The 17,379-nt window shown below is 41.2% G+C and overlaps 1 protein-coding gene across 2 annotated transcripts in view; it reads right to left on the bottom strand.

Moving 5' to 3' along the window:
* Window positions 1–6,730: 6,730 nt before the first annotated feature.
* sugt1 (SGT1 homolog, MIS12 kinetochore complex assembly cochaperone) overlaps window positions 6,731–17,379 on the bottom strand; it is a 92,259-nt gene continuing 81,610 nt past the window's right edge. For both annotated transcript variants that reach the window (XM_059552363.1, XM_059552364.1), the window contains exons 11-13: window positions 8,935–9,025; window positions 8,647–8,819; window positions 6,731–7,234 (exon numbers count right to left, since the gene is read on the bottom strand). In XM_059552363.1, coding sequence (XP_059408346.1) covers window positions 7,133–7,234; window positions 8,647–8,819; window positions 8,935–9,025 — 366 coding nt within the window. In that variant the 3' untranslated portion in view covers window positions 6,731–7,132. The remainder of the gene's footprint in view (window positions 7,235–8,646; window positions 8,820–8,934; window positions 9,026–17,379) is intronic.

Below are 17,379 nucleotides of genomic sequence, written 5' to 3'. Positions count from 1 at the left end.
CCGCATCTGCGCACAGAAGTTATCAGTCTAAATGTTCTGCAAAATCAGTCAACGGTGAAAATCAATAGTAGATTTCTTTTAAAGTCCAGCAGTTTAACACTATATTAAACGGGTTCGTTTATGTCAAAAATTAAAGTATTAAAAACAGGTAAGTTCATATATTTGGAATAAAGTTAAATCGAACTGATGCATCAGTCATACAGTGCTCCGGACGGCGTGCCTCATGATGAGACCAACGCACCGCCACAGAAACAAGAATGAGATGCATTCTAAAATAACTGTGGCATTAAACTCAGATAATGAGGGCTCCTTTAAAATATTGCACATATGTAGGCTGTTCAGATTACTTGTTAGAGTGCAATGCAATTCCTTACATCTGCAGATGATGTACGTCTGTTTGTAGGGCTGGGTATTGTTCAAAATCTTTCGATCCGGTGCCAATTTCGATACCTCAGTTTCGATACCGGTTACTAACGATACTTTTTTCGATACCATATGTTTTAAAATCCATTTCAACATCAAATACGTACATTAAACACAAAACTTTTATTTTTCACCTTAATTAAAACAAATTCTGGTAACACTTCACATTCAGGATAACATTATTAATCCAACTGGTTGTGCTTTTTGGATAGGGGTGTGCCAGCAGACACTCAGGATTGGTATCAATCCTAACTTGGCCAAAATTAACAAAAACCACAACATGAACATATAAATAAATAAATAAACAAATGATATTGTGTACAGGCTAATATTGAACCAACTAAGGAATTGTAAAAAAATGCAAAGGAATGTAAAAAAAACCTTCTTCTGCATTTGTGGGTTAAAGAACATTTCATGACTTCTCAGACAACTGTACATTTGTGGCTACTGTGGGTTAATTATAAACGCTATTGTTAACTCATATTTACCATAGTAAAAACATGGTACATTTTCTTTAGTTTATAATTAACCCACAGTAGCCACAAATGTACAGTTGTCTGAGAAGTCATGAAATCTTCTTTAACACCATGAACCATAAAATGTAGTCATCGTTCTGCTACGGTTTATTTTCATAATAGGCAAACACAGGTCACAAGTTAACACGGTCACATTTCCTTGATTCAGCAGCTGTACGATGTGACGCCGAGAGTCCTGTCTTGAATCCAGAGACCTGGAGCTGATCCGGTGTAGATCGGTAGCTCGGTGGTTCGTGACTGTCTCGCGGCGCGCCGTCTTTTAGCGCGTGTTCGAAACCCGTGCGAACACAGACGTACTTTATTTGTATTTTTTTGTTTATCCTACATACTTTAGCCGCGAAACGGGCGATCATACTAATAACTTGTAATCTTTACAAGAATATCAGAGTCATGCAATGAGCATGTCTGCGTTTATTAGACACTTAATATCACGTCAGTTGGTGCTTTCAGAATCGCCGAAACTGCTGCCGTCGTTCCAGCAGATCTGCAGCGGAGACCTAAACCAGGAAGTTGGTCACCAGATAACACGGTAACCAGTTAAACCGTAACACCGGATTTGGTTGCAATACTCTTTAGACCTCTTTGGCATTGTAAAACGGAAACGTTTTGAGAAAAAACAACTACACTTGTGTTGTGTGACTGCGAGTATCTTCAGAAATCGTCCCCGTCACGTGGTGGTGGACAGCCAATCACGGCGAATTTAGGTCCTTACATGCACGTAGGCTATGCAACAAGCTCACACAGACACAGCCGCTTGGCAAAAAAAAATAAAAAAATAAAACGCCGCTTGGCTTTTGGAACCGAAATTTGGCACCGAAAGATAAATAATTTTTCGATACTCATAGTATTGGAAGTTTTTCGTTCGATACCATAAAGGCATCGAAGTTCGGTACCCAGCCCTATCTGTTTGTGGATGGAGACTTTGTAATGGTCAAAACTATGTATTTTGCATGCATCACATTGTAGTGCGGAGTGCATGAAAATAACAACAAGGCGGCAGAGCGATTTTATCATCCATAGTAGTTCTCACATAGTGCTTTATGTCATCACCACATAGTGAGTGTTATATGTTAAGTGATCAGTCTTTAAGAGAATAACTACGTGAGAACCACTATTGATCATAAGTTCGCTCTGCCACCTTGTTATTATTCTGTCTTTATTTGTAACGCCAAGAAAGAGTTAATCTCTCATGTATGAGAAGAGCGCGTTGCTGTCTACCAGCCAATAAATGTGTGGGACACCAACTCCTCATTTTCTATCGCTTTCATTTCATGGATTTAACGAGTTATCCGAGTCAAAGCGGACAACTGCGACTACAGGCTCTAATCCTCCTGCGCTCGCGCGCTGTGTGTGTGAAATGTGGTGCTGAAGTGAAATAGCTGGGCATATTGATAGCAGTGTTATAATAAGCTGCCTAATAAAAAAAAAATAGTTATTATTATTATAATCTAATACATTAATAGGAAAATGAGCCTAATATCGTCTTGATTATCGACAGAGAAATCTGCTTATGTCGATATCTCTGACTATCGTCGATACACGATAGTATCGTCTATCGGGACAACCCTTATGACAAGTATATCAAATTCCAGACCATGCACTTTTTACATAGCTCTAAATAGCTGACTTCCTGTTGGGCAGAGCCTATGACATGCAATACCAGTTGTTCGTCACAATGAGATCTATAAGGGTACATATGAATATTATATATGAATGCGTGCAAGTATATGTGTGCTATACATCAACATTTCTGACTGTTCCAGGGGGCGCTGTGGAGCCCCTGTGCCACACCCGGATCCCTGCCTTGGCAGCCTTTTAATGGCCACAGATTATAAGATGTGTGCAAATTTTCAAGAGATTGAGCATGTTAAGGGCCCCAAAAAACCCCCACAACTTGGACGAAAAATACAAATATTAAACCCTAAGTAGCCAACTTCCTGTTGGGTGGAGCCTATGACATGCAGTACGAAAGTTGTTTGGTTTGATGAGATCTATGTGTGTACCGAGTTTCATATATCTACGTGCAAGTATGTATGATACATGGCCCTCAATCTTCCAGGGGGCACTGTAGAGCCCCTGTGCCACGGCTATGTATCAGTCTCTGCCAATTTTCAAGAGTTTTCGAGCATGTTAAAGGCCCCAAAAGCCCCCGAGACGTTGGAAAATAATAAAAAGAATACAAAAAAATAATCCTAAGGAAAACAATAGGCCTCTCGCCCAACCCTGTTAATGGTGATCAACTGTCATGCAAAGTTTTGATCCAACCCTACTCAAACACACCTAAAGCAACTTAATGTCTTCAGGATTGCTTGAAAATTAAAGGTAGGCGTGACTCACTAGATTTAGAGCTGAACATTGCAGGACAGTCGATCACCAGGAACAGGATTAGGCACACCTGATTTAGCAGTTTGGAATTAAGAAATAAGGCAATGAAAGGGTTAATCTGAACCATCAAGAGACACACACACACAACACAATATATACAACTTGAGTAACACTTTCAATAAGGTTTCAGTTTCTAACATTAATTATATTAAATTACATTAACAACAATTGTATGGCATTTTTTATTTTCAGTCTCTCTCTCCGTCTTTCTCTCTCACACACACACACACACACACACACACTTGTAATAACCTAGAACACTGTCTAAGACTTGATGGTTGCTCTGTCAATTCTTCGTCATCAGTTAGGAACCTAGGTGTGCTATTTGATCGCAATCTTTCCTTAGAAAGCCACGTTTCTAGCATTTGTAAAACTGCATTTTTCATCTCAAAAATATATCTAAATTACGGCCTATGCTCTCAATGTCAAATGCAGAAATGTTAATCCATGCTTTTATGACCTCAAGGTTAGATTATTGTAATGCTTTATTGGGTGGTTGTTCTGCATGCTTAGTAAACAAACTACAGCTAGTCCAAAATGCAGCAGCAAGAGTTCTTACTAGAACCAGGAAGTATGACCATATTAGCCCGGTCCTGTCAACACTGCACTGGCTCCCTATCAAGCATCGTATAGATTTTAAAATATTGCTTATTACCTATAAAGCCCTGAATGGTTTAGCACCTCAGTATTTGAATGAGCTCCTTTAACATTATAATCCTCTACGTCCGCTACGTTCTCAAAACTCAGGCAATTTGATAATACCTAGAATATCAAAATCAACTGCGGGCGGCAGATCCTTTTCCTATTTGGCGCCTAAACTCTGGAATAACCTACCTAACATTGTTCGGGAGGCAGACACACTCTTGCAGTTTAAATCTAGATTAAAGACCCATCTCTTTAACCTGGCATACACATAACATACTAATATGCTTTTATTATGCAAATCCGTTAAAGGATTTTTAGGCTGCATTAATTAGGTAAACCGGAACCGGAAACACTTCCCATAACACCCTATGTACTTGCTACATCATTAGAAGAATGGCATCTACGCTAATATTTGTCTGTTTCTCTTTTGTTCCGAGGTCACCGTGGCCACCAGATCCAGTCTGTGTCCAGATCAGAGGATCACTGCAGTCACCCGGATCCAGTATGTATCCAGACCAGATGCTGGATCAGCACCTAGAAAGGACCTCTACATCCCTGAAAGACAGCGGAGACCAGGACAACTAGAGCCCCAGATACAGATCCCCTGTAAAGACCTTGTCTCAAAGGAGCACCAGGACAAGACCACAGGAAACAGATGATTCTTCTGCACAATCTGACTTTGCTGCAGCCTGGAATTGAACTACTGGTTTCGTCTGGTCAGAGGAGAACTGGCCCCCCAACTGAGCCTGCTTTCTCCCAAGGTTTTTTTCTCCATTCTGTCACCGATGGAGTTTCGGTTCCTTGCCGCTGTCGCCTCTGGCTTGCTTAGTTGGGGACACTTCATCTACAGCGATATCGTTGACTTGATTGCAAATAAATGCACAGACACTATTTAATTGAACAGAGATGACATAACTGAATTCAATAATGAACTGCCTTTAACTATCATTTTTTCATTATTGACACTGTTTTCCTAATGAATGTTGTTCAGTTGCTTTGACGCAATGTATTTTGTTTAAAGCGCTATATAAATAAAGGTGACTTTGACTTTGACACACACACGCACACTTATTGTAATGCTTTTCAATAAATTATTTTTTACCATTATATAGTTAACATGTACATCATTTATATAGCATTTATGAATCTTAGTTAATATTATGTTCAAAATGGATTACTATATTATTAATAAAACTTTATAGTTAATGTACATCAGTTACTTTACCATGAATTAACGTATTTTTTTTTTACTAACACAAACAAATGCAGTAAAAATATGTTGTTCATATACAGTACAGACCAAAAGTTTGGACACACCTTCTCATTCAAAGAGTTTTCTTTATTTTCATGACTATGAAAATTGTAGAGTCACACTGAAGGCATCAAGGGCTATTTGACCAAGAAGGAGAGCTGGACCTGAACCCAATCAAGATGGTTTAGGGGTGAGCTGGACCGCAGACAGAAGGCAAAAGGGCCAACAAGTGCTAAGCATCTCTCGGGGAACTCCTTCAAGACTGTTGGAAGATCATTTCAGGTGACTACCTTTTGAAGCTCATCAAGAGAATGCCAAGAGTGTGCAAAGCAGTAATCAAAGCAAAAGGTGGCTACTTTGAAGAACCTAGAATATGACATATTTTCAGTTGTTTCACACTTATGTATATAATTCTATATATAATTCCACATGTGTTAATTCATAGTTTTGATGCCCTCAGTGTGAATCTACAATTTTCATAGTCATGAAAATAAAGAAAACTTTCCAAACTTTTGGTCTGTACTGTACTGTATATATATATAGGCTACAAGCGCGCACTTAGGCAGAATTCAATTCAAATAGTCATCAACAGCCATTAGTTCGGTAAAATTGAGCATCAGAAATGACAAATTTGTTTTTAAGGGAGAAAAAAAGAAATGTGGAGAATGCCAGCGAATGAACACAAAATAATAGTCGCAGTAGCCTATAAGTGAAGGAGGATTTTCGGTTTGCCCCGCAACTCACTTGAAGAAGTTCAAGCAAATGGAAACACAATATAATACGCATGTTCAGGTAGTGTGAAGAAGCCCATTGCCAATCAAACCTGTGCAATCTGTCAATAAAGAACAAAGACAGCGATGTGCAATAATTCTGGGCAATTATTTGTTCACGCTTGTTGCAGAGCGGACCATCAGCATGTGCTTTCGAAAGTATAAATGGAAGTCCACGTCCGCGTCTGGATAGCTCACGCGGAAAGTATAACACAGGCTTTACAATCGCAACTTCATTGTGCTGTTACTACATCAACCGAATTTCAAAAAATTGTTCAGCTCCCGACAACATAAGGTGTTTTATTTAAGGGGAGTAGAATTATTTATTTCAATGAATCTAATAGATTAGATATCATAATATTTAGGCTATAAATATTATAAATCAAGTTGGTTTGTATTTGTGATGTAATATGTAAATTACATGCAAGACTTGCACTTGGACCTTAATGCGGCCCGGTGGAAAAAAAGGTTGAGAACCACTGTTCTAGGGCATTCCAGGGCCCAGTTTCATGGTTGCCATTAAAATTCCTTAAGATCTCTGGGTGGAACAGCAGTGGCTGAAACAAATATAGGACACAAATCTCCATCGAAATCTTTTGTTGCTATTATTTTTATTGTATTTTCAGTATCGGTGTTATATAAATTAAATTATTATTTTCTTTTAAATTACATTTGATGATGGACAAATAATGATATGGAAGAGACCAAGGGCACCCAAACAGAGAACAAGAAATTTTTATTTACAGCATATTGAAATCCTATTTAGGAAAGAATGAAGTACATTAAAAATGGTGATCACAAATAATTCAACAGGTGGAGACCTAACATATTCAACGTGGCCAAATAGGTTTTCAGTAAAGATACTCAATGCTTGGTTGCTTTAATGTGTAATGTTTTAAACATACGTGATGCTTTAAAAATTTAACGAGCTTGCTTGGTTCCAGACTAAAACTAAATTCAGACAGTAGTTTAATTTTACAGAGGTCTCATTTTAAACTCCATTTTAGTCCAGGAAAATCCAGGATTAAAAGAGAAAGCATGAAGTATGAAGGCAGAAAGGAGCAAACGAAAGAGAGCATAAAGACATTAGAATAATTGGTGCAAGATGTCATCTACTGCTTTTAATACTTTTTCCACTCTACATCGTCAGGTGGGTTCATCTCTACTTTCCGTTTACCAACATCCATCCAGTTGGTGCTGAGGACTGTACCTCCTGATTCCATCTATGAGAAAATATTGAAAATGTACAAATTTACTGAAATCTATGACAGCTGGAGGGTTTGAAATGAATACAAATGTGCCATTTCGCAGACCTCCTAACCTTGGAAATCATCAGCGTGGCGGGCGGGGGTGGATGGTGGGGTGGTTGGGGTTATGGGTGTTGAAGTGGGGGTAAACAGTTTACAGTTTTACACTGTTTACCGTAACGGTTTAGTTAATGTTTGGTATTTTTTTATGCTATTTAAAAAAAATAATAATAAAAATAAAAAAATATATAAAAAAAACTCCAGTACACTTCTGTATAGGGCTGGGCAATATGAGCAAAAATTCAAATCGCTGTATTTTTTGGCTGATTTGCGGTACACGGTAGCCTATATCTCTTAGTATTTTGTATTTGGATTAAACAAATAAAGTGAATGTAAGCATAGGCATATATTATGTGCAAAAAAGGGTTAAAATCACATTACATTGTAACATTTCAATCTAAAAACAAAAAAAGATATTTTTAAAGCAGAAGTTAAAGTTACTTAGCTAAAGACTAATAAGACTAATTGAGTAAAATTATTTAAATGCAAAAACAAAAAAACAAAAACGCTGATTTGTTGAACTCTTCATCTTTTTCTGTTGCTTGTTTTGAATACTGCGAGTAGACAGGGGCGTCACAAGATTTTTGCATAGAGTTTTGCGTAGACAAATCGTACCAGCGTACTTTGAGGTCAAACTGCTTAGCCAGTACACAAAATTCATATAGGTTGGCAGGTCTGCATTTGTTGTATAAATGACAGCAGTTCAGATTTTTGTAGGCTATCATTCCTTGAGGTATTAGCACATGGAATCTTGTTACCGTATTTTCCGCACTACAAGGCGCACTTAAAAGCCTTTAATTTTCTCAAAAAACGACAGTGCACCTCATAATCTGGAGTGCCTTATATATGATCAAGGTTTTGTTGACATTCCCTTTAGCACAGCTCTATCTAGTGGATGCATAACGCAAACCCAGTTAAACGTTTGACTGCAGTATCTTCTATTCTATGCGCCTTATAATCCAGTGCGCCCTATATATGAAAACGGTTCTAAAATAGGCCATTCATTGAAGGTGCGCCTTATAATCCGGTGCGCATTATAGTGCGGAAAATACGGTAATTGAGCAAGGATCGATAGAATTGGACCTTTAAATTAAATAAATTTTACTTTTTAACACAGAGTTATCAAATTTCTCAGAGCCATACAAATTGAAAACATGCCTTTAATATTCTACATAAAGTTGTCAAATCTTAATTTGGTCTTGTTGGCCCTTTTTCAGTTTACTTTTCTCTCAAATTAATACCATTAAAAAATGTGGAGAGTTGACATGACAACTTTAAAAGAGATAACACAATCTTTATGCATATTTGGGCAACTCTGAAGTACTTACAAAGGACTTGTTCATTGCCCGCTTCACTTCATCTGAGCCATCAGAGTAGATTTGCTGGAACAGCTTATTGAGGGCAGCGTCCCCCTCCAGTTTCTCGTTCTTTTCCTCCTCCTTTATTTCACCTACCACCTTGTCCCAGTTGCGTGTGTAGTGGGAGGATGATGGGTACTGGTCTAATAAATTTAGGAGGAGATAAGATGTAAAATAATAACAATAAACTGGCTCATCCCACTTTGACAAATGTGAGAGAAGATGATAGCATGATTCTGTGTGCTTTTCAGTACTGACTGGGAGTAAAGTGCTTCACGTTAGAAAGTGTGCCTTCTCCCTGCAGTTTCTCCCACTGTACAGCTGCAGTCTTCTTCAACTTAATCTCTATCTGGAGTGAAAAAAAAAAGAGGAAGAAAATGTAAGTATTAGTGATCAAGTGACTCTCTCAGAGAATGCACACCACAGGAAAGACAAGAGCCATGACAATCATTTAGGGTGTGTTGAATAGAAATGGCTTTTATCTTTGCATAAATTAAATTCTGGCTTTCTGAAAAGGACACAAGAGCTTTGGTGCAGACATTTTTAAGAATATGAAAATTAAAAAATTGAATTGACAAAATGTAACAGTGTAACAACGTAACAATTCCAGTTCTGTAGAGATTCCATTAACATTTTATACTTGCAAGGAATAAACATTTGAAAAATGAATGAATAAATAAATAGCAATTTGGTGGCCAAATGAAATTTAAATTATAAATACATTTTTAATGTTAAAATGCAGTGTAATAATCGGCTAAACCTTCATATTAAAAAAACAATACTAAAACAAGAGACAGTAAATTCAGTAGCAGCGCTGTGGTACTATTGAATAAGCAGTACAGGAAGCTCATAGTATTGTACTAGGGTGTTCCAATTGCATCGACAGATGATTGTGTTTTGAGTACTGTATTTCTTAAAAAAAATGTAATTGTAGTTAGCAGTTTGTATCTGCATGATTTTAAGATAAAATTTAAGACTTTAAGACCTTTTGTAAAACCTTAATTTATGAAATAATACCATATGAGCTTGGAAGAGCAATGTCTACGGTAACATATCAAACTGTAAAAGCATGATTTACAGCTTTGATACTGGTTTTCACAGAATGTTTTATAAAACGATAAACTTTGCACTTGAGCATTTAAACCATTTAAGGAAATGGATGAGTCAAAAGTATCAATTATCATGTAAGGATTAATTGATGATGGGTTGTTAAATTATTAGAAAGATAATGCATACCCCGAGGTGGTGAAGCGGCCACAATGTGAAGCGAGATGGCTGTTACTCCTTGGGTGTGCATTGTTTTTCTAATAGTTCTACGGCCCGGAGTCAATTATTCCGCTTATACTACAGTAAACACACCTCAAGATATCGATTAGATGATATATTTAAAGGGATTTATCTGTTGTTTGTGCTTAAATCACTATTGTGAGTAGGATTTTCTCTCTGCATCTCATCCAACGCCTCTTTTGCTAGTTCCAAAATGTAATTTTAAAGCTGGTAATGGAGGCTTGAGCTGTTGATAGCATTCTAATGCAGTTATTAGACAGAGAGCGAGAGGGACAGAGATGCACACTAAAAAAGAAAGAGCTTATGTGTATTAGGCTACCTTTGTGCATCCTTCAACAGTGTTAGAATATTTTTCTAATAATTCAACGGCCTGTCGTCAATTATTTCCTACTTAATTTATTTTATGGTCTTAATTTTTTTATTTTTATAATCTTCTTGTCAAACCACAAGTTCACATTTACAACACAAAAACATGGGTTGATTTTTATATTGGTCTTAACAAAAACCACAGATGGGCTTATTGAAAATACAAATTCATTCTCTGTGTAGTGTATCAGACCAGAACCAGACAAATTAAATATTAATATCAGGACCATGGTTGAAACATGAGAAGCCAAATTCCTCAGAAAGGCAACATGATGTTGTAAATCAATTCCTAGTGCCACAAGTCAGAAGCAAGATAACCAACCAACCAACCAACTCTTTCACAGAACAGCTTCAACAATTAACACCATTAGCACAATTATTGACAATTTCAATTCGGAAAAGAGATTGTCAAATTTGTGGCATGTAATCAAAGAGATGCACAGTCTGATCCTCAGATGTAAAGCCATGAGAGTAAACAAGATCGTTGGAGATCTTGTGTCAGAGAATGGCACAGGAACTGTCTTTTATAGATTTAGATGCTCCAAAATGAACTCAAAAGGACTTACAAATGAATATCAGTCCATTGCTTAACTCCATATTCATTTATATGTAACCCACACATTTGACTATCATGTTTATAATCACTTATTGTGTATGTCTTTTAATAACTATTGGATGGTTTAAGGATTCATATTCATGTTTAGTATGTATGTGTTTGAATCTGGTTGCTTGAAACGTTTCTGACCATCAGTTATTTATCAAATGTATCATATTCTTGTTATAGGAATCATGTCAAAATTATACCCTTCCAGAGCGGGAAAATTCGGACCACGTGCTAGATAAGATAACATGATTTATGATACCCCGAGCAAAGACAATATCTAATAGGTCAAGACAACATTTGAGGTGTGGCCAAAAGGCCAGTTTAAATACTAAGGACACAATCAAATTTTGCTTTTAGCGCTTACTTCTTAGCTTTTGCTATTAGTCATGCCGGCTTTTAGCTTTTGCTTTTAGTCATCACTTTTAGCTTTTAGCATTCTTTGAGCGTGGTTCCAGCGTGCGTCGGCCTGCACGCCTGCTGCTACTTAGCCACAATGAGAAGAAACCGAAGCTAGTCTCGTCAAACTTTACTTGTTCTTTTACTTTAGTTTCTTTTCTTTTCCAGTTGAGAGTTTTGTGTTAAGTCTGAGTTAAGTTTTGTAACGCTGTGTCTCCGAGTCTGACCTCGAGTGCCCGTTCAACTTCAACCAGTTCAACCACAACACCACGTCTTCAGCCAACGCCCAACCACAGGCTTCCCAAGACGTCACTTCAAAAACTACTGAACTTCCAGCCAATCAGCTACCTCGGGAAACCCCCTTTTCAACGGCAACAAAGGGAACCCCTTTACACAGGCAACGCAAGTACCTCCAGTCTCACATCTGTACTGGTGTATCTAATATAATTTGAACCACATTGAGGAACTCGATGCAAGAGTTTCAAAGTGGCTTAGGCTATTGTGTGTAAACTTTTTTCCCTATCACATGCCAAACTAATAACATTGTAAGCATTAAATCTTTAATTGCTGCTTTCTGCTGTGAAAATTTTGTTTGTGAGGAAAATAAGAGAGAAAAAGGTTATCTTTGATACGTGGTGTGTTGCTAGTAGGACTGAGACTTTTGACCAACTTCAAGAGCTTCTTCTGTTAGAGGACTCTTGTGATGCATATACAGTCGTGGCCAAAAGTTTTGAGAATTACATAAATATTGGAAATTGGAAAAGTTGCTGCTTAAGTTTTTATAATAGCAATTTGCATATACTCCAGAATGTTATGAAGAGTGATCAGATGAAAGTCCTTCTTTGCCATGAAAATTAACTTAATCCCAATAAAACCTTTCCACTGCATTTCATTGATGTCATTACAGGACCTGCTGAGATCATTTCAGTAATCGTCTTGTTAACTCAGGTGAGAATGTTGACGGGCACAAGGCTGGAGATCATTATGTCAGGCTGATTGGGTTAGAATGGCAGACTTGACATGTTAAAAGGAGGGTGATGCTTGAAATCATTGTTCTTCCATTGTTAACCATGGTGACCTGCAAAGAAACACGTGCAGCCATCATTGCGTTGCATAAAAATGGCTTCACAGGCAAGGATATTGTGGCTACTAAAATTGCACCTAAATCAACAATTTATAGGATCATCAAGAACTTCAAGGAAAGAGGTTCAATTCTTGTAAAGAAGGCTTCAGGGCGTCCAAGAAAGTCCAGCAAGCGCCAGGATCGTCTCCTAAAGAGGATTCAGCTGCGGGATTGGAGTGCCACCAGTGCAGAGCTTGCTCAGGAATGGCAGCAGGCAGGTGTGAGCGCATCTGCACGCACAGTGAGGCGAAGACTTTTGGAAGATGGCCTGGTGTCAAGAAGGGCAGCAAAGAAGCCACTTCTCTCCAAAAAAAAAACATCAGGGACAGATTGATCTTCTGCAGAAAGTATAGTGAATGGACTGCTGAGGACTGGGGCAAAGTCGTATTCTCCGATGAAGCCCCTTTCCGATTGTTTAGGGCATCTGGAAAAACGCTTGTCCGGAGAAGAAAAGGTGAGCGCTACCATCAGTCCTGTGTCATGCCAACAGTAAAGCATCCTGACACCATTCATGTGTGGGGTTGCTTCTCATCCAAGGGAGTGGGCTCACTCACAATTCTGCCCAAAAACACAGCCATGAATAAAGAATGGTACCAAAACACCCTCCAATAGCAACTTCTTCCAACAATCCAACAACAGTTTGGTGAAGAACAATGCATTTTCCAGCACGATGGAGCACCGTGCCATAAGGCAAAAGTGATAACTAAGTGGCTCGGGGACCAGAATGTTGAAATTTTGGGTCCATGGCCTGGAAACTCCCCAGATCTTAAACCCATTGAGAACTTGTGGTCAATCCTCAAGAGGCGGGTGGACAAACAAAAACCCACTTATTCTGATAAACTCCAAGAAGTGATTATGAAAGAATGGGTTGCTATCAGTCAGGATTTGGCCCAGAAGTTGATTGAGAGCATGCCCAGTCGAATTGCAGAGGTCCTGAAAAAGAAGGGTCAACACTGCAAATACTGACTCTTTGCATAAATGTCATGTAATTGTCGATAAAAGCCTTTGAAACTTATGAAGTGCTTGTAATTATATTTCAGTACATCACAGAAACAACTGAAACAAAGATCTAAAAGCAGTTTAGCAGCAAACTTTTTGAAAACTAATATTTATGTAATTCTCAAAACTTTTGGCCACGACTGTAAATGAGCAAAAGGTACCAACGCTTGCAGAGGCAGCTGGTATTGCGGACAAATTCATTCTTATGCACAGAACTACTTTTTCTACTGCAAGTCAGGCCAACATTTTGTCTTGACGTGTACAGAGGAACTGGTAGAGTATTCCATTTGTCAGATAGTCGGATATCTCTTTTAAGGTTGCGGAAGGTTCAGATGAAAAGCAAGCTTGCTTTTACTGCTTAAATCCTAACCATCGGATTTCAGAATGTAAAAACCTGGAAACAAAAACCCCAGGTTTGTTTTAACAAAAACAGCTAAAACCCCAAACTGTTACATTTGCACATTCTGTGGCAGTTTCAGATAGTTCAAGTCTGGATTCAGAGATGGATGTGTATAAACCTTTTCTTATAAATGGATTCGTTTATCTGCCTGGTTAAGCTCTTATAAAAACACCTTTTAATAAGTATACCATGGGCCCGTTCTCCGAAGCTCATCCCGAAGTTGCTGGTGTCTTTAATTACATGATGTCATTATGTTGCTGTCTTGCCATCAGCCAATCACTGCACTGCTGATTGTGGTTTCGAGCATCGATAGATAACCCCTTTTAAACTAACTCATGAATGCAGAATCATCTCCGATAACTCATTAGCATTATCCTGATTAGCGCGATGATATCTTGGATGTGAAATTTCATTTCCAGTTTCAGACCAGGCCCCAGTAAAAGTTGTAGTGCAGTTACATATACAGTGTAGTACTGTTAAGTGCTAAGACTTTTTAGTTCTCTTACGAGAGTTCTCTCGTACTGCGTCTTAGCTAAGACGCTACGGGAAAAGTCTCTTTTCACGATACACTGAAGCAAAAAATTATCCTTAATTTTTAATTATTGTAAACCGCATTTGCAGCAGCACACAGCCATAGGCGAGACGGGTCGCTCGCTCATTGGCTGCTCTGCGGCAACTGCATAAGCCTATCGAGCGCAGGCTGATGCAACATCAGACCAATGAGGGCACTTCGCGCCCTCCATGCCACTTCCCGCCGAAACGGGTGTAGCCTAGCCCTATAAAGGGAGCTCGAAAAGGCTGACTCGCCTGATTTTTCATCTCTTCAGCAAAGCTCACGCATCGTTGATCACGAGAAGAAGCAACGCGTCGTCTGATAAGCATCTCAGCGGGACGAGCCATTCCTGAAGCTGCTGGCCAATGCCGCCTTCCACTGCCGTTCCTGCTGCGCTCTCCGGCGCCCATATCCTTTTCAATTCCTTTTATCCTGTGTGTGTTCGCCCTGTGACACACACTTGTAAAAGAGCTGCGTCTTTTTAAAGATGCCTTCTTGCGGCTCGTGCAGAGCCCCACTTAGCGAGGGAGACCGTCATGTCATCTGTGTCTCCTGCCTGGGTGAAGATCATGCAGCGCTCGCTGACGGCGGATGCCCTCACGACGAGCTGTTGCCAATGGTGACTCTGAGGACTCGCTTGGCTTTTTTCTCTGAGCCTGCATTCTCCGCTGCGCTGCGGCGCCGTAAAAAGCGCCGCTTCCAGCGGATTCCGGAACCGTCTCCAGCTCAACCGAGCTCGCCAGTTCGCCCTGCTTAACCGGCCTCCCCTGCATCGCTTCCCGATGGTCAGCGCCCGCTGTCTGCCGCCACGTCTTACGAGGAAGTCGATCTCAGGGCCGCGTCGGGGGAAGAGGACACGTACTCTCTGCTAGCTTCGGGCAGTGAGGGCTGGGCGAGCTCCGGGGATCTCGCGCCTTCTGCTCAGAATCCCAGCAGATGAGCTGACATCGAGAAGGAGCTGATGCGAGTGCTCACGCTGGCCGCAACGAGCCTCGGCCTCGAGTGCTCTGCACCAGCGCCCCCCTCTCGTTCCCGGCTGGATGGTAGTTTCCTTTCGGATGAGCGTACTTCTCTGAACTCAAAGCCCGCCCCATTTCTTCCTGAGCTTCACGAAGAGGTGGCAAAGGTTTGGAACGCTCCATATTCAGTGCGAACTCGTTCGTCTGTCTCACTAGCATTCTCCACACTGGATGATGCTAAAAACAGGAACTACCAGTCACTTCCGCCGGTGGAACAGGCGATAGCGACGCACCTTTGCCCGCCCTCTGCTGGACGGCGGACGAAAGCGGTGTTGCCATCTAAAGCCTGCCGCATGACGTCATCTCTGCTCGCGCGGATCTTTTCTGCTGCTGGGCAGGCTGCGTCTGCACTACACACTATGGCCACGCTACAGATATTCCAGGGTGATCACCTCCGTAAGCTGGACGAGATGGGACCTGAGGCTATCTGTCTCGCGGATTTGAGGAGTGCTTCGGATCTCTCTCTTCGAGCTACTAAATCCGCTGCACAGGCCATGGGACGAGTTATGGCTTCCGCTACGGTGGCTGAGAGGCATCTATTGCTGACGCTCTCAGACATGGCAGAGTCTGAACATACTGCGTTCCTCGACGCCCCGCTGACTCCCACTGGCCTCTTCGGATCTTCTGTCAACGAGTTCTTTGAGAGATTCGTCGAGGACCAGAAAGCGTTGCAAGCATTCAAGCACTTCCTCCCGAAGCGCTCCGGTTCTGCAGCGAGTCGTGCTAGACCGGCCCCGCAAAGCTCTCAGCCACACCCCCCGCCTCCTGCTGCTTCATCGCAACAGCGTCAGCAATGCAGCTCGAGACCTCGTTCCTGCTCTACCGGCCGTCGCCCCGCGCCGCGGGACCACGGCAGAGGATTACGGTGAGGCACGGCCGATGGTGCTGTAAATGTAGTGACGATGCCCACTGCTCAGTGCCCATCTCCACATATAAGCACAGCCCTTCACACAGGGCTCGCGCCCATAAAAGCGACTCAGGTCGATCACCCGCACTACATAGTAAACGTGCCCACTCCTCAGTGCCCACAAACACTATGTCACACACGTCATGTGGTTTCTGTAAAAACGAAACCCGTGCACATTCGTTCTGCCCAGGCAGACAGCGAGTCAAAAGCAGTAAATGTGCACGCTTACAGCCCACAATTACTCACAGACAGCACGAGTCCCACGGGACCCGCTCAGCCCTCCCTCACTCGGTTAAGCACCATGGAGGGGTCGAGGAAGAGCGATCTGCCCGCTGTGATCAGCGCGCTCCCCGCCTCAAATGTCACAGGCATAACGCCCATGTTACAGCACATCGAAGCGCTGCCGTTGCCCAGCCAACAGAGCGCGCTTCGCATCCAACCCTTAGCCATTCATGCAGACGCATGGTCAGCGCTTCCAGGGGTTTCGGATTGGGTGCTAGACATTATAAAGAGAGGCTACTCGCTACAGTTTTTTTTCGACGCCCTCCGCGCTTTTTAGCGCACGTCGAAACTACGGTCAAAACAGAAGTAGCACATTTACTTCGAGCCGAAATATCAAAACTGTTGAGCAAAGGAGCTGTGGAGCCTGTATCTCAAGCTCAAAGCGAAGGAGGGCTGTACAGCAGATACTTTCTAGTGCCCAAGAAAGACGGGGGTTTCAGACCCATACTGGATCTAAGACAGCTGAACAAAGCATTGGCGAAACGCAGTTTCAAAATGCTTACAACCAGGAGACTCCTCGCGCATATTCGCAAAGGAGACTGGTTCATGTCGATAGATCTGAAGGACGCGTATTTTCAAATACAGATAGCGTCACGTCACAGGCGATACTTGAGATTCGCCTTCGAGGGCCAGACATACCAGTATACAGTCCTGCCGTTCGGCTTGTCCATGGCTCCTCGTACGTTTACGAGGAGTGCATGGACGCAGCGCTCGCTCCTCTCAGACTCAGAGGCATGCGAGTGCTGAACTATTTGGATGACTGGCTG

The sequence above is a fragment of the Carassius carassius genome, chromosome 6 (assembly GCF_963082965.1).
Source record: "Carassius carassius chromosome 6, fCarCar2.1, whole genome shotgun sequence".
Classification (NCBI taxonomy): Eukaryota; Metazoa; Chordata; class Actinopteri; order Cypriniformes; family Cyprinidae; genus Carassius; species Carassius carassius.
This window is presented reverse-complemented; position numbering and strand designations above follow the sequence as displayed.